This window comes from Mobula hypostoma, chromosome 5 (genome assembly GCF_963921235.1).
Source record: "Mobula hypostoma chromosome 5, sMobHyp1.1, whole genome shotgun sequence".
NCBI lineage: Eukaryota > Metazoa > Chordata > Chondrichthyes > Myliobatiformes > Myliobatidae > Mobula > Mobula hypostoma.
In genome coordinates this window covers 137,155,820-137,176,512 of record NC_086101.1, presented here as the reverse complement: position 1 = coordinate 137,176,512, position 20,693 = coordinate 137,155,820, and the positions used below count along the sequence as shown (strand labels likewise).

General features: G+C 42.4%; 1 protein-coding gene across 4 annotated transcripts in view; it reads right to left on the bottom strand.

Moving 5' to 3' along the window:
* Positions 1–20,693, bottom strand: part of svep1 (sushi, von Willebrand factor type A, EGF and pentraxin domain containing 1) — a 267,906-nt gene that overhangs the window by 143,506 nt on the left and 103,707 nt on the right. For 3 of the 4 annotated variants that reach the window (XM_063048990.1, XM_063048991.1, XM_063048994.1), the window contains 6 exons: positions 20,072–20,269; positions 18,295–18,413; positions 17,046–17,175; positions 6,789–6,896; positions 6,085–6,216; positions 3,325–3,516 (listed from right to left, as the gene is read on the bottom strand). In XM_063048990.1, the coding sequence (XP_062905060.1) occupies positions 3,325–3,516; positions 6,085–6,216; positions 6,789–6,896; positions 17,046–17,175; positions 18,295–18,413; positions 20,072–20,269 (879 nt within the window). The remainder of the gene's footprint in view (positions 1–3,324; positions 3,517–6,084; positions 6,217–6,788; positions 6,897–17,045; positions 17,176–18,294; positions 18,414–20,071; positions 20,270–20,693) is intronic. The other variant, XM_063048993.1, reaches the window with a different exon arrangement.

Below are 20,693 nucleotides of genomic sequence, written 5' to 3'. Positions count from 1 at the left end.
GGAGGGTTGCGGATCTTGTTCCCTTGCTCAAGAAAGGGAGTAGGGATAGCCCAGGAAATTATAGACCAGTGAGTCTTACTTCAGTGGTTGGTAAGTTGATGGAGAAGATCCTGAGAGGCAGGATTTATGAACATTTGGAGAGGCATAATATGATTAGGAATAGTCAGTATGGCTTTTTGAAAGGCAGGTTGTGCCTTATGAGCCTGATTGAATTTTTTGAGGATGTCACTAAACACATTCATGAAGGAAGAGCTGTAGATGTAGTGTATATGGATTTCAGCAAGGCATTTGATAAGGTACCCCATGCAAGGCTTATTGAGAAAGTAAGGAGGCATAGGATCCAAGGGGACATTGCTTTGTGGATCCAGAACTGGCTTGCCCACAGAAAGCAAAGAATGGTTGTAGACAGGTCATATTCTGCATGGAGGTTGGTGACCAGTGGTGTGCCTCAGGGATCTGTTCTGGGACCCCTACTCTTCGTGTTTTTTATATAGACCTGGATAAGGAAGTAGAGGGATGGGTTAGTAAATTTGCTGATGACACAAAGGTTGGAGATGTTGTGGATAGTGTGGAGGGCTGTCAGAGGTTACTGCTGGACATTGATAGGATGCAAAACTAGGCTGAGAGTGGCAGATGGGGTTCAACCCAGATAAGTGTGAAGTGGTTAATTTGGATAGGTCAAACATGATGATAGAATATAAAATTAATGGTAACACTCTTGGTAGTATGGAGGATCAGAGGGATCTTGGGGTCCATAGACACTCAAAGCTGCTGCGCAGGTTGACTCTGTAGTTAAGGAAGCATATGGTGCATTGGCCTTCATCAATCGTGAGATTGAGTTTAGGAGCCGAGAGATAATGTTGCAGCTATATAGGACCCTGGTCAGACCCCACTCGGAGTATTGTGCTCAGTTCTGGTCGCCTCATTATAGGAAGGATGTGGAAACCATAGAAAGGGTGCAGAGGAGATTTACAAGGACGTTGCCTGGGTTGGTGAGCATGCCTTATGAGAATAGGTTGAGTGAAATCGGCCTTTTCTTCTTGGAGCGATGGAGGATGAGAGGTGACCTGATAGAGGTGTATAAGATGATGAGAAGCATTAATCGTGTGGATAGTCAGGGGCTTTTTCCCAGGGCTGAAATGGCTAGCACGAGAGGGCACAGTTTTAAGGTGCTTGGAAGTAGATACAGTGGAGATGTCAGGGGTAAGCTTTTTACGCAGAGAGTGGTGAGTGTGTGAAATGGGCGGCCGGCGATGGAGGTGGAGCCGGATACGATACAGTCTTTTAAGAGTCTCCTGGACAGGTACACGGAGCTGAGAAAAATAGAGTGCTATCGGTAACCTTAGGTGATTTCTAAGTTAAGGACATGTTTGGCACAGCTTCGTGGGCCAAAGGGCCTGTACTGTGCTGTAGGTTTTCTATGTTTCTGTTTCATTACACCAGTACAAACTCACTTTCACCTTCATACTGACATCTACTGGACCAGATCCATAATGAATTTGACATTCTGGTCTCAACCCCTCTCATCTCCAACAGTCATACGCACATCTCAGGTGGGGAAGCCAATGACCTCAGTTGGCTGAAGGATGTTGGACGTTGACCATTTACTCCCCTCCACCACCTCCTTTAGTCACCAGTTGGCCAGGAAGAGGAAGGTAATTGATTATGTGTCCATATTTTCACCTTTGGGAATTTAGCTCACAACTGAGAGCAGGAGTAGGAACATGGACCAAAGGCAATTTCTGAAGCAGCCCTGTGGCTTCTTGGGTAGCACTCTTGCCTCTACAATACAAAGCTGTGGATTCTAGCTGTACGTCAGAAAGGTGAACACAAACATCTAAGCTTACATGTCACCTTATTGCTAAGAATAAGCTGCATCCACACTAGACCACATAAATCCATAACCGAAGCCTTTTCTCTTCGTTTTGACCCTCCATCCACACTGAAATGGCATTTTCCTCCCCCGAAAACAGAGCTTTTCTAAAACACTCTCCAGTGTGTTTAAATCTGAAAATGCCGGTTGGGCATTGTAGTGTGCATGGGGTAACCGGAGATTTTAAAAAACCTGTCATCCCTTTCATCAGTGAAGAGACTATGGCTGTAAGAAATGTTTCCAGGGTGACCCCTCTGTGGGAGTGGGGAAGATGTTGGTGGGGCCACCTGGGGGTCTGTGTGTCCGTATGTGTAGCTATTGTAGTGGCTGTGAGGCTGGTGTTGTGTCAGTTTTTCAATGTTCGTCATCAGCCGGGTCATACTGTCCGTGAACTCCCTGTCGGTTGCCTCCATACGCTCCAGTATTTGTTTTTTTAGTTTTAAGTCCTCCTGCGCAAGATCCAACAGCTGTCCGTCATTTGGCATTTTCCTTTTAAGTTTTTCTAGTCTGTAACTGGACAAACGCGCACCAAGTATACCGTTTCCTCTTCGCTTGTTTTCTGTAGATGTGTCCTGCACATGCTCAGTAGGAGGCGATTCACCCAAATACCCATTTTAATGTGGACGGAGGTATTTTCAAAGACGCTTGGTGTGGACGCCTATCGTTTTTTACGTGAAACCGGCGTTTTCAAAATTATCCGGTCTAGTGTGGACGTAGCCTCAGGCACTCTTTGTTCCCTGGTGTGGGCACAGAAGATGCTACAGCACATGAAGGACTGCAGCTGAACCCTCCTGGGTGTACTGACCAATATTCCTTAATCATAGTGCCCATTGTTTAATAGGAGCCTGCTATCTGTACAATGACTGCTGTTTCCTACATTAAAGTGATGACTGCTTTTCAATTAAGTATATAATTGACTGTGAAACATTTTGGGTCATTGTGTAAAGTATTATGGAAATGTAAGGTGTTGTCAGAACTTGGAAAGAAGCAGGCAGTTAGAACCCAGCGGAAATGAGTTCTGTTTCACCTTTCTACCCGCATTGCTTCCTCACTATAATTCCAGTGGAAATTCCAGTCTCAGCTTGTGGATTTTTTTTAACATTACCCTTTTCTTCAAAGCAGGATACCAATTCAAGAGCTTGTTGATTTTACCCAAAATCAATCTCAAGCCCCCTCTGTCCAATAAAATGTGTAGAACAGCAAATAGATTCTCTTCCATTCCCAAATGATCAATTCCAGAGTTCATAGTTAAACTCATCCAATAAATAGGTTTCAGATGGCATTTGATCTTTGTATTAGATCTGTAACCCCATCTATAATGTTAATAAATCTACTACCAAGGCTGCTGAGATGCAGGCATTGCCAATTCTTACAGATTCATGTTACCGACCTCTGAGAGACTTTGATGGAGGAAAGTTAACCCATGACCCTACCTAGTCAATGTTACTTACAAGAGCAATCAGGCCTTGCAGAAGAAAACTGTGGAATCCACACGCCATCATGAGCACAATAGTAACTTCCACTTTCTTCAGCAGCCAGCCCGTATCCTTCAAAGCAGTACAATGTGCAATTCACACGCAAGTCGTCAGCAACACAAGAGAAGCCTCCATTTAAAGGAGTAAAGGGTACTCCACAAATAGTATCTATTGAGGAAAACACGTATAATTATAAGCGATTGGCCTCTGTGGTATCCTAGCCAGACTAAAACCCATTTGCCTGGATAGATTTAGCTGTAAAGACACAAGAAATTGGCATAATCACAAAGGATTATTGTCCAATAATGACTCGTTGTGGCCAGTAGATGTAAGGTTCACAATATGCATAGTGACAAGACTTTTTCAAAAGCAGCTCCCTGTCCTGTGAGAAAACCATCAGAAAGGGCAAATACAATAATGTTGTGGGTTGTCCATTATCTCATATAGTGGCTCTGAAACCCATGATCTCTACCACCAAGAAGGAAAAGAGCCAGGCACAGGGAGATGACTTTCTATGAGTTCACATTTAATTGTGTATTACCCTGCCTTGAAAACTGTTCTTCATTCAATACTGTTAGGTCTAAATCCATTTGGGTTTCTCATTTGACAGCATTGTGACATTACCTTTGCCAAAAGATCTGCAACAGTTGAAGAGAGCAGCTTACTGTTGGGGTGATTTTCTGGAGATATGGAATAGAGCAAATATTAATTTCAACAGCAACCAGACTTCAGATCTGAGTGTGGATTGTAGATTGAATTTAAAATGTAGCTCAGAACAATGGCCTTCCCGGAGCTGCAGACAGGAGTTGATTGCAAACCAGGAAAGACCCCATTAACCAAGAAATACCCTATTGACCTGACATGTCTGTATATGCATGAATGTAGCTCAGAGACAGCAGTGATTAACTCATTTTGGGTGTGTTAGTGTGAAGATCTTGGTGTTTGAAAATGATGTGTAACTGAAAGGAAGTATCATGAATGCATTGTAACTATAGAAATTGTTCTGTTGTTACCTTTGATTTTTAACATATAAAAATGTGATATAATGTTGATTCAGAGAGCCTCTCTCCAGATTGACTCCATATGCTGCCAGCTTGTGTGTGCTGAACAAAGACTTTTATACGACCAGCTATGTGTCTTTCTGGTGGCTTTCATTGACAGTCACAACACTCACCACCAACATCCAGGACGATAAATGCTAGAGGGCCTGTGATATCCAGATCCCATAAATGAATAAACCAAAGGTAGAATGTGGGTGGCTTGGAGCATTGGATTCTAAACCAACATTCAAACATCTGCTGGATTTAAATAACCCTGGTGGATTTGATTATAAATACAGGAAAATTTCCCTCCAACGTAAATTAATCAGCAAAGTTGTGTTAAGAATGCTGCATCTCACCTATTGAGTGTGACACAAAGTCTGCAATTAAATTTGAAATAACATTTGACTTTGGCAGCACCCTCTCTGGACCAATTGTCAGCTGTCCATCTGCTAATGATGGAAAAGGATAATTGCTGAATAATGGACAATTGATCTATTATATTATTTACAATGTTTCCCAAAGACAGACCTTTCCACGTGCACCTAACGCTCACTAGTATTTTCTCTACCCAGTTCCCACAACTCCCTGTAACGCTTCAATCAAGCAACCAAGCAGAGTTCACTGCCAAGAAGGCCCACCAGCGCCTTTACTTCCTGAGAAAACTAAAGAAATTTGGCCTGTCCCCTAAAACCCTCACTAATTTTTATAGATGCACTGTAGAAAGCATTCTTCTAGGGTGCATCACAACCTGGAATGGAAGTTGTCCTGTCCAAGACCGAAAGAAGCTGCAGAAGATCGTGAACACGGCGCAGCACATCACACAAACCAATCTTCCATCCGTGGACTCACTTTACACCGCACGCTGTCGGAGCAGTGCTGCCAGGATAATCAAGGACACGACCCACCCAGCCAACACACTTTTCGTCCCTCTTCCTTCCGGGAGAAGGCTCAGGAGCTTGAAGACTCATATGGCCAGATTTGGGAACAGCTTCTTTCCAACTGTGATAAGACTGCTGAACGGATCCTGACCTGGATCTGGGCCGTACCCTCCAAATATCCGGACCTGCCTCTCGGTTTTTTTTGCACTACCTTACTTTCCATTTTCCTACTTTCTATTTATGATTTATAATTTATATTTTTAACATTTACTAATTTTTACTATTTTTAATATTTAATATTTGTAATCCAGGGAGCAGGAAGCGCAGAATCAAATATCGCTGTGATGATTGTATGTTCTAGTATCAATTGTTTGGAGACAATAAAGTATTAAGTATAAGTAAAGGATCATTCAAATTGAATTTAGCACCTTCTCTTTATCTCGGCCTTCTGGATATTATTGAAACATTGGAGTTTTTTAATGTTGGCAGCACAGAATCTAATAGAATGAGCAGAGGCTATTTGGCCTATTGAACAGCTCATTATTTAACACAGCTCATCAATTTGACCCTTTCTCCCCAGCTCCTCTTCAACTGACCTTACAAATCTCTCCCCTTCAGGTACTGGTTCAGTTTCCCTTTGAAAATCTTTGTTGGATTTACTTCCACTACTATTTTAAGCAAATTCCAGAACTCATTGCTTTAAAAGAAAGTTGACTTATCAACCTCTTGGCTGTTTTCTGAATTACCTTGAAATGTTAATACCAGTATAACATGTTACATTTTATGACGTGAATTATACTGTAGTATGCATTTACCCCTGATGATGATTTGGATGTCACAAGTTCTCTTATTGCCTGAAGGGTCAGTTGCAGTGTAACGTACGATCGTCTCCCCTCGACGGAGGAAATCACCAAGTGAATGAGTCTTTTCAATCTTCAATGGAGCACCTAATAGTGAATGGAAGGTGTTGATTAATGGAACTCAGCACTTCACCGGTTCTGGTAAGATAACCCATACAAGCATGCTCATCCATGTGATCTTTGGATTGAAACCTGTCTTCACCATTTGGATGGCAGCCTGGAAGAACAGATCATCTTCACAGAACTACAAACACATAGGGATAACTTGGATGCTGACCTGGAATTTCTTCTTGTGGTAGGAAGAGGCATTTATGATGAAGGGGTCTCAGGCCATAAGCTCTGTGGCTCTAATCCTCCCTCGAAGCTGATAGCTCTGCCCTCTTCCAGCCCTGGCCATAAGGGCATCCCCTGACCTCCAGGGTACTGTGGTCTGGGGAGGGAGCTGAGGTGCTGACTTCCTTGTCATTACTCAATAAACAGAGGAAAATAACCTTTCTCCAGCTTCTGATATCCCCAACTCAGAACAAACAACTTCCTTCATAACAGGAAAGAGCTACTTAAATATACAGCCATAATGAAACAAACAGCATTAGTTTAACTTTAGAATTGTACATTTTAATGAATCGGATCTTATTTCTGAAATCTGCTGATCACATTACCTGAGTTATCTGAAAACTGTGGTTCCTCCCACATGGCTTGATACTCTTCCTCATGTGTCAGGATGGGTGGTGGTGAGCGACACCTGTCAATCACAGGGGGCTCAGCATCTAAATGTAAACAAATCAGACCCTCAGTAAATTCTGCTGTCTCCTTCATACAGAAAGTCAAGTGCACAAAGTTCCTGGGAACTCCACATCACGGATGACCTCACCTGGTTCCTTAACGTCACCTCCCTGAACAAGAAGTCGCAGCAGCATTTCCACTTCCAAAGAAGATTGAGTCAAGCAAGGCTTCCACCAACACCCCCCCGACCCCCCCCCCCACCATCTTAACTGCGTTTTACAGGAGCATCACTGAGAGAGCATCCTGTCAAGTTGCATCTTCATCTGATATGGGAGCAGTCGAGCATTAGACCGTAAGTCCCTACAAAAGACTGTGAGAACAGCTGAGAGAATCATAGGGGTCTCCCTACCATTCATCAAGGACATTTATCAGGAGTGCTGTGTACGCAGGGCCCTTAGTATTATTAAGGATCCCACCCATCCATCCAGCATCCTCTTTGACTTTCTACCATCAGGCAGGAGACTCCGATGCATAAAGACAATAAAGGTCAGGATGGGATACAGTTTCTGAACTCCCAGTCGCATTGTATTCGAAGCGTCACTGGTAAATTTGTTCCGTACATTACAATATTTAATATTAATGCACTTTAGTTTGTTATTCATGTGTGATTCATCTGTAGATTTTATCCTTACCTTCATAAGTTATTGTCTGTTATGTGTTATGTTCTTTACATCCTGGTTCGAAGAAATGTTGTCTCATTTCTATATACATTATATATATGTAGTTAAATGACAATAAACTTGATTTGACTTGACTTAACTTACTGTTTTCCAGGTGTAAAGTAGGGTTGTATGGAACTTACATGGTTTGTAAGGCACTGGGAGATTACACTTGTGAGCTTATTGAACTTTCTTCCATCACACAGTTAGCCAGTGCATTATACATCATGTTAAAAACGACACGTAAAAACATTCCCCTCATCTTCCTCAATTCTTTTTGACTCTTCTGGGTACCAAGCCTTCTGACACCTAGAACAATATCTCTTTTTTTTAACCATACCAACCCCCCTCATGTTCTCAGCTCACTCTTGTATCTTCATATGTGGTGAGCAAATATTGCTGCAATATTTCAGCAAAGGCCTGACTCTGGATAGGATTACATAAAGGATTAGTAATAAGAACAGAAAATGCTGGAAAAATTTGGCAGGCTCTGTGGCAAATTTGTAAAGAGAAACAGATTGACAAGGGATTCACTATCTGTCAATCATTATTGATTTTACTACCTTGGTTTTGTCACAAAACTTAGGTCCTACATTTTAGACTTTAAATCTGGGCAATAAATATAGCATAAAGAAGTTACAAGAGCCTGTAGACCCACACCACCAAGTTCAGGAATAGTTATTACCCCTCAACCATCAGGCTCTCGAACCAAAGGGGTTAATTTTTTGTGCAGTGAAAACGATGATTGAGAAGATGCTCAAGGAGGCTTAATGGTCTGAGGGTGGATAAATCTCCTGGACCTGATGGAATGCGCCCTCGGGTCCTGAAGAAAGTAGCTGGAGAGATTGCGGAGACCTTAATGATGATCTTTCAAGAATCGATAGATTCTGGCATTGTACCGGATGACTGGAAAATTGCAAGTGTTACTCCGTTATTTAAGAAGGGTGGGAGGCAGCAGAAAGGAAACTATAGACCTGTTAGCCTGACATCAGTGGTTGGGAATTTGTTGGAATCCATTGTTAGGGATGAGATTACGGAGTACCTGGAGGCACATGACAATCTAGGCCAAAGCCAGCATGGTTTCCTGAAAGGAAAATCCTTCCTAACTAACCTACTGCAATTCTTTGAGGAAATTACAAGCAGGGTAGTCAAAGGAGATACAATGAATGTGGTGTACTTGGATTTTCAGAAGGCCTTGGACTAGGTGCTGCACATGAGGCTGCTTAGCAAGATAAGAGTCCATGGAATTAGAGTTAAGTTACTAGCCTGGGTGGAGCATTGGCTGATTGGCAGAAAACAGAGAGTGGGAATAAGGGGATCCTATTCTGGCTGGCTGCCTGTTACCAGGGGAGTTCCACAGGGGTCGGTGTTGGGACCACTGCATTTTACGATATATGTCAATGATTTGGATTACGGTATTAATGGATTTGTGGCTAAATTTGCTGATGATACAAAGATAGGTGGAGGAGTGGATAGTGTTGAGGAAACAGAGAGCCTGCAGAGAGACTTAGATAGTTTAGGGGAATGAGCAAAGAAGTGGCAAATGACATACAATGTTGGAAAGTGTATGGTTATGCACTTTTATGGAAGAAATAAATGGGCAGATTATTATTTAATGGGGAGGGAATTCGAAATGCAGAGATACAAAGTGACTTGGGAGTCCTTGCGCAGGATATCCTAAAGGTTAACCTCCAGGTTGAGCCGGTTGTGAAGAAGGCAAATGAAATGTTGGCATTCATTTCTAAAAGTATAGAATATAAGAGCAGGGATGTGATGTTGAGGCTCAGAAGGCACTTGTGAGACCACACTTGGAGTATTGTGTGCAGTTTGTGCTCCTTATTTTAGAAAGGATATACTGACTTTGGAGAGGGTTCGGAGAAGATTCACAGGATTGATTCCATGAATGAAAGGGTTACCGTGTGAGGAACATCTGGCAGCTCTTGAGCTGTATTCCCTGGAGTTCAGGAGAATGAAGGGGGATCTCATAGAAACATTCTGAATGTTAAAAGGCCTGAACAGATTAGATATGGCAAAGTTATTTCCCATGGTAAGAGATCCTAGGACAAGAGGGCACGACTTCAGGATTGAAGGACGTCCTTTTAGAACTGAGATGCGGAGAAATCACTTTAATCAAATGGTGGTAAACCTGTGGAATTTGTTGCCACGAGCGGCTGTGGAGGCCAAGTCTGGGTGTATTTAAGGCGGAGATAGATGGGTTCTTGATTAGCCAGGGCATCAAAGGGTATGGAGAGAAGGCAGGGGAGTGGGGATGACTGGAAGAATTGGATCAGCCCATGATTGAATGGCAGAGCAGACTGGATGGGCCAAATGGCCTGCTTCTGCTCCTATATCTTATGGTCTTATGGTTTAACTTCACTCAACTTGCCCCATCATTGAAATGTTCCCACAACCAATGGACTCACTTTCAAGGACTCTTCATCTCATGTTCTCATTATTTCATGCTTATTTATTATTATTATTTCTTCTTTTTGTATTTGCATTTTATTGTCTACTGCACTCCGGTTACTCCATAGTTGGGTGGTCTTTCATTGATTCTGTTATTGTTATTATTCTATAGATTGATTGAGTCTGTTCACAAGAAAATGTATCTCAGGGTCGTTTATGGTGACATATATGTACTTTGGTAATAAATTTACTTTGAACTTTGAAACACTTCTTATCACATGTAATTACCATTCTTATCCAGGAGATGGAGCTAATGAGCTGGAGGCTATCACAACTGTGAAAGCATCTGGCCTAGGCAAAGTTAATACACTTCAATAGCTGAAGTTTTCTGTCTCTATCCTAGAGGGATTGATTACGTTTCAAATCAATGCTTCCAGGTTCATGTCACTTTTCCCAATTGTCTCAATGGGGAAATTACAATTTTCGTTTGTGCTCAGCATAAACCAATGTTCTCCTAAATGAACTGTAATAGTCTCTGACATTTGGTGGATGACAGGATGAGCTGCGTTATTGGGGAAATTAAATGAGGGAAGAGAGAACACCTCAGTAATGCAGGTAGCCAATTTGTAAAAAGTGAAATCCCACAATATGAGACTGTTCAGATAATGCTGCTTAAGTGATGCCAACTATGGATTAAATAATAACCACAATTCTCCATCAAAATACCTTACATTTTACAAGATAGTGCTGTGAGATATTTTACAGTCAGTTCAACTGGCAAACAGACCATCAAACTTTAATGAATTGAACAGTTCCAAAATCTGCAAGTACTCCTATTGGAGAAATACATAGTTTTCCAATTTCAGATAACTCGCTCCCTTGTCCCTTTTCTCTCTCCTCCTGATCTACTCAGCTCCTCCTACATGCTCCTCGCCACATTTCCTTCCCCTCCTCCACCATTCCACCCATCCATCACCTAACAATTTCTCCCATTGGGTTGCCCATTTCTGTATTTGATTCCGTGCTCCACCTTCATTTCCTATCAGGTTCACTTGCCTGTAACTTTTTGTTGTTCCCCTGGTGGCAACCCATTTCAATTCTATTTCCCATTCTCATTCCGACAAGTCAGCCCATGGCCTCCTCTATTGCCGCGATGAGGCCACACTCAGGATGGAGGAGCAACTCCTTTTATTCCGTCTGGGTAGCCTCCAACCTGAAGGCATGAACATTGATTTCTCAAACTTCTGGTAATTGCTTCCTCTCTCCTTCACCATTTCCCATTCCCATTTCCCTCTCTCACCCTATCTGTTTACCTGTCCATCACCTCCCTCCGGTGCTCTTCCCCTTCCCTTCCTTCCATGATCTTCTATCCTCTCTAAGATTCCGCTCCCCCCAGCCGTTTATCTCTTTCACTAATCAACTTTCCAGCTCTTTACCTCAACCTCCTCCCCCTCTCCAGGTTTCACCTATCATCTGCCATCTTGTTCTTCATCTTCCCCACTCTCCACCTTCTTACTCAGACCTCTCCCCTTCTTTTCCAGCTCTGAAGTTGGGTCTCATCCTGAAACGTCCACTGTTTACTCTTTTCCACCGGTGCTGCCTGGCCAGCTGAGTTCCTCCAGCATTTTGTGCGTGGTGCTTGGGCTTCTAGCTTCTGCAGATTTTTTCTTCTTCGTTGTGTTCGGTTACCACCTTCGAGACTTTGTTGCTATTTCCACTCTTCTCTCTCCCATCTGCCTGTCACCCCTCCTTACCTTTCACTTACCAGCTAGTTAAAGTTAAAAGCAGCAGTATAAAAGATGAAACAGAATCATAAATATTATTAGATCTGTTGCTTGGTGGCATTACAGTGCAGACATAAAACTACTACATTACAGAAATAAATAAATAACAAACTCAAAGAACGACAAGGTAGTGTTCATGGGTTAATGGAGCACTCAGAGATGAGATGATGGAGGGGAAGAAGCTGTTTCTGAATTGTTGACTGTGAGTCTTCAGGCTCCCGTAGCTCCTCCCCAGTGGCTGAAATGAGAAGAGGTCATGTTCTGGATGGAGAAGGTCCCTGATGATGGATGCCACCTTCTTGGTAACTGTCTCTTGAAGATGTCCTTGGTGGAGGGGTTGGGGGTTGTACCCATGCGGGATCTGGCTGAGTCTACAACCCTCTGCAACCTCTTGCAATCCTGTGCATTGAGATCTCCATACTGGGTTGTAACGCAAATAGTCAGAGTGCTCTCGCTGTACATCTACAGAATCTGATAGAGTCTTTGTTGTATACATAATCTCCTCAAACTCCTAAAGAAGTAGAATTGCTGGTGTATCTTCTTCATGATTGCATCAATGTGTTGGGCCCGGGGTGTTGATGCTCAAGCATTTAAAACTGCAAACTCTTCCCACACTGACCGCTCAATGAGTACTGGTGTGTATTTTCACAACCAGCCCTTCAGTTTGTTTGTTTCTTTTTACCTGGGTGTGGGGTTTTGGGTTTGATGTTCTCGTTGCCATCCACACTATTTGCTTTTTGTGCAGGGGTGCTGGGGGAGGATGTTGATGTTCTTGTTGCCATCTGCACTATTTGCTTTTTGCTTTGCATGTGGGGGTGGGGATATTTTTCTTTTAACAGCTTTCATGGTTTTCTTTGCTTCGTGGCTGTCTGGAGAAGACAAATCTCAGAGTTGTACGGCTACTGCGTCCATACTTCGATAACAAATTCACCTTGAACCTGAAGTCTAAAATCATTTCCTTGGTCTTGATGATGTTGAATGCAAGGTTGTTGTTTCAATGAGCTACAGAGACCATGCTGTCTGGACAAAACTTGGAGAACTTAATCATCGATGTTTGGCTATGATGGGAATTGGCTCCTGCGATATAGAAAGAGGTTATATTTTCAAGGGTCACATTATGGAATTTCATTGTCGGAGGCAGGTTAGTAGATGACCTCCAATCTGTGGATACTTAGTGTAAGGCCCCCATTCCCTTGCACGCATCAGTGAACGATTCAACAATAAACTGGAGTTTGGTCTCTGAATGATGTCATTGACACTGCATGGGATTGTTCGATGTGGAAAGCCATGATCGCCCAAGGTTGCAGACTAGGTCTACTCCACCAGCAAGCTTGTTAGAGGTGAGGCAGAGCACAGCTGCAAGTTAGACGGTGAGAACATTGAACAGCACAGCACAGGAGCAGGACTTTCAGCTGACGATATCTCTGCCAACTATGATGCCAAACGAAATTAATGCTATCTGCCTGCACGTGATCTATCTCCCTCCATTCACTTCACGTGTTAGTGTGCTAGGTAACAGCCTGAGCTGAGATTAGGTATCTCAGGTAGATCTGGTATGGAGTGGCACTTAAAAAAATCATAGCTTACTTGCTATCCTGCAGCGGATGAAAGATAAAAACTAATTTCTTAGGGGAGTCATAGTTAATACATCAAAGGCTTTTGTGAAGCCAGTTTTGGCCATGTAGAATGTTGTCACTGCCCACTGCGCTTCTCTTGGAGTGAAGATCACATATACACTTTTTCTGGTTGGATTTCACCCACATCGTGAGTCAGAGGGCACCATTTTTGATGACTGTGAGGAGACAGCTGATGAGGACTCTGGCAATGACTTTCCCTGTGACGGACAGTGGGAAGATTCATCTACAGTAATCACACTTGAATTTCTTTCCTTATTTGAATATCATCATGGGTATATTTCCCTGAGGCTCATGGCATATCCTCCTCTTCCCAGATTTGGAAGACAAGACTACCAATTTTATTTTTGTTAGTTTCTCTCTACCAAGTGTTAGAACTTTGTGGGGGATAGATTCTGCTGTCAAGGCCGTACTGGCTTTCCGTTCGTTTCTTGTGGGGCTGTGATTAAGGCGAGACTTGACAGAAAAATTCTGATCACATGTCCTTGTTCAGAAACCACGATTTGTAAGTATCAGGCTCTGCAGATACTGATTCCTGTATTCTCTATGATATAATCCCTTTGATCTCACCTAATTCATCTTTCCACACTCCCTTCAAAGCCATCAGGGCAGTTTCTGCACTCCCTGGCATCTTGAATCTGTCAGGTTGCTTCCTGCCGTCCCTTTACACAGTTGGCTTCTGTTCCCCATGTTCCCTTTAAACTTATTGGGTGCTTTGGAAAATTTATTAGAGGATGTGAAAGTAAAGGTGAATTAAACGTGTGTTGGAGTGTTGGAGGTCCACCCTGAGCCAAAGTATTGACGCAATCATGAAGAAGGCATGCCAGTGCCTTACTTCAATAGAGTTCAGGAGATTTGGTACGTCGCTGGAGACTGCAGCAAGCTCCTACAGATGCATGGTGGAGAGCATTCTGACTGGTTGCATCATTACCTAACAGGGGCTTCAATGTGCAGGCTACAAAGGGTCGCACATTCAGCCAGCTCCATCACGGGGACAACCCTCCCCAGCACCTTCAAAAGGTGGTGCCTAAGAAGGTGGTATCCACCATTGAGACCACGGTCATTCAGGGCACGGCCTTTTCTCATTACCATCGTCAGGGGGGAGGAACAAAACCCTGAAGACTTTCAGTTAATGCTTTAGGAACAGCTTCTTCCCCCCGCCACCAGGTAGAGGTCCATGAATACTACCTCACTGTTCCAACTTTGCACTATTTATTTATATTTTTTGAACTTATATAATTTTTATGTCTGGCACTGCACTGTTTCCACAAAACAACACATTTCACAATACTTATATACACTAGTAAAATTATAGCTTATCTTTCACCATAGCATCACCTTCCAGCGTTAGCCCTATGTTCCTTGATTCCCTTATTACATAAAAATCTTACGTAGAGTTGGACTTGAATCTGCAGCCATCTGCCTCAGAGGCAAAAGTAGAACCTGCTCACCCACTAACCTAACTCAGAGCTCATAATAAAACTCTGCCAAACATCCATAATTAGCAAACAAGAGAAACTCTGCAGATGCTGGAAATCCAAGCAACGCTCAGAAAGTGCTGGAGAAACTCAGCAGGCCAGGCAGCATCTATGGAAAAATGTACAGTCGACGTTTTGGGCTGATACCCTTTGGCAGGACTCAAGAAAAAGAGATGAGGAGTAGATTTAAAAGGTGGGTTACAGGTTTTCTGCTGGCCTGTAGAGCTGTTTAGTTTTCCCTTGAGGCATGGTGGAGTTCCCAGTGGAAGGATTGTGGTTCTTTAGCTTGAGGTTCTGCTGGTCAAACCAAGGCAGGCGTTTTCTGGTGAAGAAGACAAGTCCCTCTTCAAGTGCGTACTATGGTGGACTTCAATGCAGCCCAGACTTGTTGGACACTGTGCAGATCCTGTTGGTTGGGAGCTGATAGACTCTTCATGAAGCACAATTGAGAAGAGTGGTCTTTGTGGGGATCTTGAGACCTTCAACATTTATTTCTATTGGCAGCTTTTCTGTTGCTGCAATTTGTGACAAGGTTAGGCTGATAGAGTTAACGGGACAATGAGGCAGTGGTTAGTTCAACAGTCATGGCACACATTTCACAGATGTTCCCTGAGGCCTCCCATTTGGATAATGCCATAGTCTAGCAGATTCCAGTGCCTGGGTCAGGGCCATGAGGCCTTGTGCTGTCTCTCTGACAAAACAGGATGTTCATCATATTCCAAGTATTTGGTCAAGAGGAGTACTCTGGTAGAGGTGGCTTTCTTGACCTCTCTATATGACTCATTCATCTTTCCAGTGGTCTTTAACCATAACAATGAAGTCACTAGGAGGTTAAGGCAGGACTTTTACAAGGTTGGAGAACAAATCCTCCATGGCCTCATCCACAGTTTCCCAGCTTGGGGAATATGTGCTGATGACCACTGTCCATTGGTTGCCTGTTAGAGTAAGATGCACCATCCACGTCATTCAGGTGTCTGACTATGTTTTTCTAGGCAGTGAAATACACCACTTAAAGACAATATTCCTCTTCCAGGGTGGCTGTCCAGAGATGGTGTACACTGACCTCTTCTGAGAGCCTAGCATCTCCTGGTCTACCATACTGTGTTCCAAGGCATTGGTATCAACCTCAGAGTACTCAAGTTTCTAGACCATAGAAGTAAAATGGCGTTCAGGTCTGTTGGTGATGGGCTTTGAGGATCCTGTCACTTCAGTCCCTAACCATCATACCGAGGAATGAATGTGCTTGTGTGCAACTTTTTTAATGAGTGATGGCTATTCACGGTCATGGACTGGTGGCAAGGTGACTGAAGGCCTAGTTCTGCTGCAGGGATATTAATACACATGAGCAGTTGCAGACAGGAGTGTATACTTGCCTTCGGTTTGTTATGCTTTAGAGCTGAGTGTTTTGACTGAGGATCTGAGGATGAATTTCTACTCCTTACGATGTAAAAAAGAGTGGTTTTAAGACACAATTTAAGGGATTTGAAACTGAAGCAGGGATAGACAAAGGTGATCAGGGATCAATAACAAAATCTGTATTGGTGAGGCAATAAGGAAGGTCACAGTGGGGAGGGAGGTTGGATACTCGAGGTGAGAGAGCTATCCAGTGACAAAAGCTTTCACCATTTGTCCTTTTCAACCTGACTGATAGGGGACCACACAGAGCGGCTTTGTGAATTGTGTTTGAAATCTCTCTGTTGTCATTGGCATGTAGATTAAGTACTGTGACATCAAAAATGCTAGCCTTGTTAGGTCTAGAGAAAAACCTTGAACTTGCCTTGCATTGCCAAATACAGTAAGCTGTGTTTATGTTAACCAGCTCAACTTGGAGGGCTTCTGGGAACAACAGAGAATACATAACTATATTGGTATAATTTTTGATCCTTGGTGAACTGCATATCTCTAGCAGAGTGGAGACTTGGTGATGTTTAACAAATATAGAGTCCAAGTGCCTGAGAGGGGGAAACCAGTCACCTTCACAAAATGCCCAATCAGTTAGCCTCACTCCAATGTCAGGACATACTTCCTTTCCTACGGCCCAGTATCCCAAACAGGAATGAGACTGGAGACCAGATGAAACCAGAGCGGTTAGTACAGAGCGAGTCAGATCACAAGTGTAGGCATTCTCTAATAGTATCTACTCACCAATAAGCATGTCTGGTACCTACTCACCAATAACCTTTATAATAAAGGAGCAGTTTGCCTTGTTCCCAGTTTTGTCCATTGCTATATATGTGATGGTGATTTCTCCGATTGGGAAGAGATGGGGTGGAACCACAGCAGGAGTCACTTGTAAAAACACCTTGAGTTTGAGAGGAAAGATTAATGAACCATGAATTCGATAATTAACTTCATGTAGAATGTAGAGACAAGCAAATTTGGCCCCTTAAACATATTATTTGTGGAATGAGATCATGGCTAACCTGTAACATAATTCCATGTCCCTGCTGTTTCCCCAAATCCCTTAATATTGTTTATTTCACTGGACAATCAATCTCAGATTGAAGTTACCAAGTGACCTGAAATTAACAAGTGACTGGAAATCAATTTGTGTTTGTGGAGCAGATTTCCAAATTACTACCACCCTCTGTATGTTCAAGTGTCTAAGTTCATTCCCGAATATCCTGGTTTTCATTTTTTTAGATTGGCCAACCACAACACACTGGTTAACTTCCAAAGTTCCAGGGAAAACACTCCTATATTATGTAATCACTCTGTATACTTCAGGGCTAATATATCTTCCCGTCTACCTCTTTGTACTCCCCTTCTCTAGTTAAAAAAGGTTGATTAATATGATTTGTTTCACACATACTTGTATACTTACACATTAAAACAAAGGAGGCCATTTGATCCATTGGGTCTATTCAGGCTCCTGGGAGAGTAATCCAGTCCCATTCCCCTTCTCCTTTCTTCTCTCTGGTTCTGCAACTTATTCTTTCTTCAACAACATGCCCATGAACTCCCCTCTGATTCTGCTGCCAAAGTCCATGTGGCCACAGGGAGAACACACAAACTGTGTACAGATATTGCCATGGATAGGATCAAACCAGGGCCCTGGACCCATGGCAAAAGAGCCCTAACTGTTATGCCATGACCTTGCTGATCCTCTATCATTTCCACTTCCTTTGCTCTGTCCTTTCACAGATCAAAGTGGCTTTCAGGGAACCCCTCACCTACTACATTGTTATGAAATAGCAGGTGTGGGACTTTTTTAAAAAAGATGTCCTTTGTTCAATAGATTAAGAGAAGGTTGACAGCTCTGACAGCACAGCACTCTCTCAGTATGGTCAATTTTATACTCAACTGTCTTTATTCCAAAAGGACAAAGACCTTTTGGCCCTGAAATGGGAAGGTTATCCATGAAGTTTAAACCAGGTAGCAAACACTTCATCCCTAAGTAAAAAGAAATCTTGGCACTCACCTGATCCCCTGAATTATCATTTGCTTCTGGTATCAACCAGCTGACATTTGCAGTTTTCTGATGCTCTAATGTTTCCACCTTGACTTCCCTGGGACAACTGATTTGCGGCCCCTCAATATCTAATCAATAAACAGTTTTATTAAGAAACATCATCAGTTTTAAAGCAATATGGATTAGCCAAAGTACTGTACATCACAAAATTGTGTAACCAATAGATTACTGAAAGCTACTTGCTGGTCAATGTGCTCCTTTAATGTATTAGAACAGTGACAACATGCAAGAACAATTAGCCCTCCCCCACCCACCCACCTTCTCCCTCACGTGGTTTCACCTATCATCTGTCAGCTTGTACTCCTTCCCCTCCCCCCTCCACCTTCTTATCCTGGTTTCTGCCCCCTTCCTTTCCAGACCTGATGAAGGGCTTAGACCCGAAGCATTGACTGTACATTCCCTTCCATAGATGCTGCCCGACTTGCTGAGTTCCTACGGCATTTTGTGTGTGTTGCTGAGTTGCATATGTGTTAATAACATTCAAAATTTCTCCTTTTGCTCTTTTTTTATTAATCAGCTGGAATAATAGATCAACCAGAAGAAGAAACAGGGCCTTGTTTAAACGCCACATCCAAAGAACCGTACCTTCCACACTGCTCTCTTGATAATGTGCTATAATGTTAGACTGGATTTTATGCTCAACTTCCTGGAAAGGGATGTGACTCTATAACCTCTTTAACTAAAGACAAGTTTGCTACCAACTGAGTCAATGGAAGGATCATTTGAATTCTGTGATTTGATAACAATGCAGGTAAGCCAGAAGTGAAGTTGTTAAAACAACCTTCATTCTCATTCCAAGACAAACGCCTTCAAGGTCCGCGAATTGAATGAAATTACCTGCTCTTAAACCCATTAAAATATCAAGCATTTGTTAGTAACAAAAATGTAGTACCAATTTGCACTTACATGACCTATGTTAGGGCATATTCTGGAGTTAGGGTATATAGGAAAATATTAACTTCAGCAACCAATCTTTAGACCCGAACATTGATTGAAGATTAAATTTAAAATGCAGCCCCGGACAATAGCTTACTGAGCTGTGGACACCGGTTAACTGAAAACCAGACAATGCTGATTAACATTCATTTTGGGTGTCTAGAGCAAGGGTGCAAAGAAGGAGGTGCGAAATTATATGTAATTCATAGGAAGCATTGTAGATACTTGGTAACCATAGAATTGTCCTATCACTACCTTTAATGCTAAGCATATAAAATGGCATGTAATATCAGGTCAAACAGGCCTCTTCTTCTGAGAGTGTCTCATTTTGTTGAAAAAAGTCATTTCTGTATCCACTAGCTTTAGTGAGTCCCCGGTGACTTTTTTCACAATACAACAACCTATTCAGATTTAAACTTATTTCTTACCATTTCCAATGTGAACCCAGATTTTCTCTAAAACAAGCACAAGAATACCACACTTTTAATAAAATTAACCCTTAAGATATTCATCAAGGGATTATCAACCAGAATTTGCATTCATGCAGCACATTTCAGAAAGCCAATTACTCCCAAGATACCTCAAAGTACTGTCGTTGAGGAAAATTTGCCTTCAACTCTAATAAAGTGATATTATGACAGGCCTGGGTAGCTGAGGGCATAATCACTAATCTAAAAGTTAATAATGTAGCGTAACTCAAAGGACAGTTTTGGTCACCAATGTGGAAATTATGAGAAGTTTACAAAAATCCAGCTCTTATTTTAATGCCATGAGAAAGGTAGAAAGATACCTCGACAAAAGGCTTTATGAAGTTTCTGACTCCATTTGCCATTACTCAAGCACCGAACTTCTTGCGTGACACCTGAGAGCCTGTAACCACGGCGACAGCTCAAATGACACACACTTCCTGGTCTGACTGAAGCTTTCCTGCAGAGATGAGGGGCCACCATCACACCATCCGTCTTTTGTATGGGTGGACAACGGATTTCTGTTGAAATGCAAAAACGTGCAAAATAAAGTAGTAATATCTTCTTTATATCTATCCTATCAAAATCTTCCCTTCATCTTAACAGTATCCTTCTTGTCACCCTCAATCCCTCTTTCCTAAAAAAAAAGACGCCAGACTGTTTAATCTTCCTTGGAAGATGTAAACTTGTATCACTGATATCATGCTTACAAACCTTTTTTATATAATCCCTAGAACATCCTTACTCTCTGTCACTATACAGAGATTGGAAGGTGGAAACTGTCTTACTTTTTGATTAAAACCTTGTGGGTCACCCTAATGGTGTTTGAAAAAGCTGCAATTGTGAGATTCACTCTTGGTTTTTCCTAAATAATACTGTTCTGGAACGAATTGCAAATCTTAAAGGGAAATGTCACAAGGCAAGCAAAATTCTTTGAGATTCTGA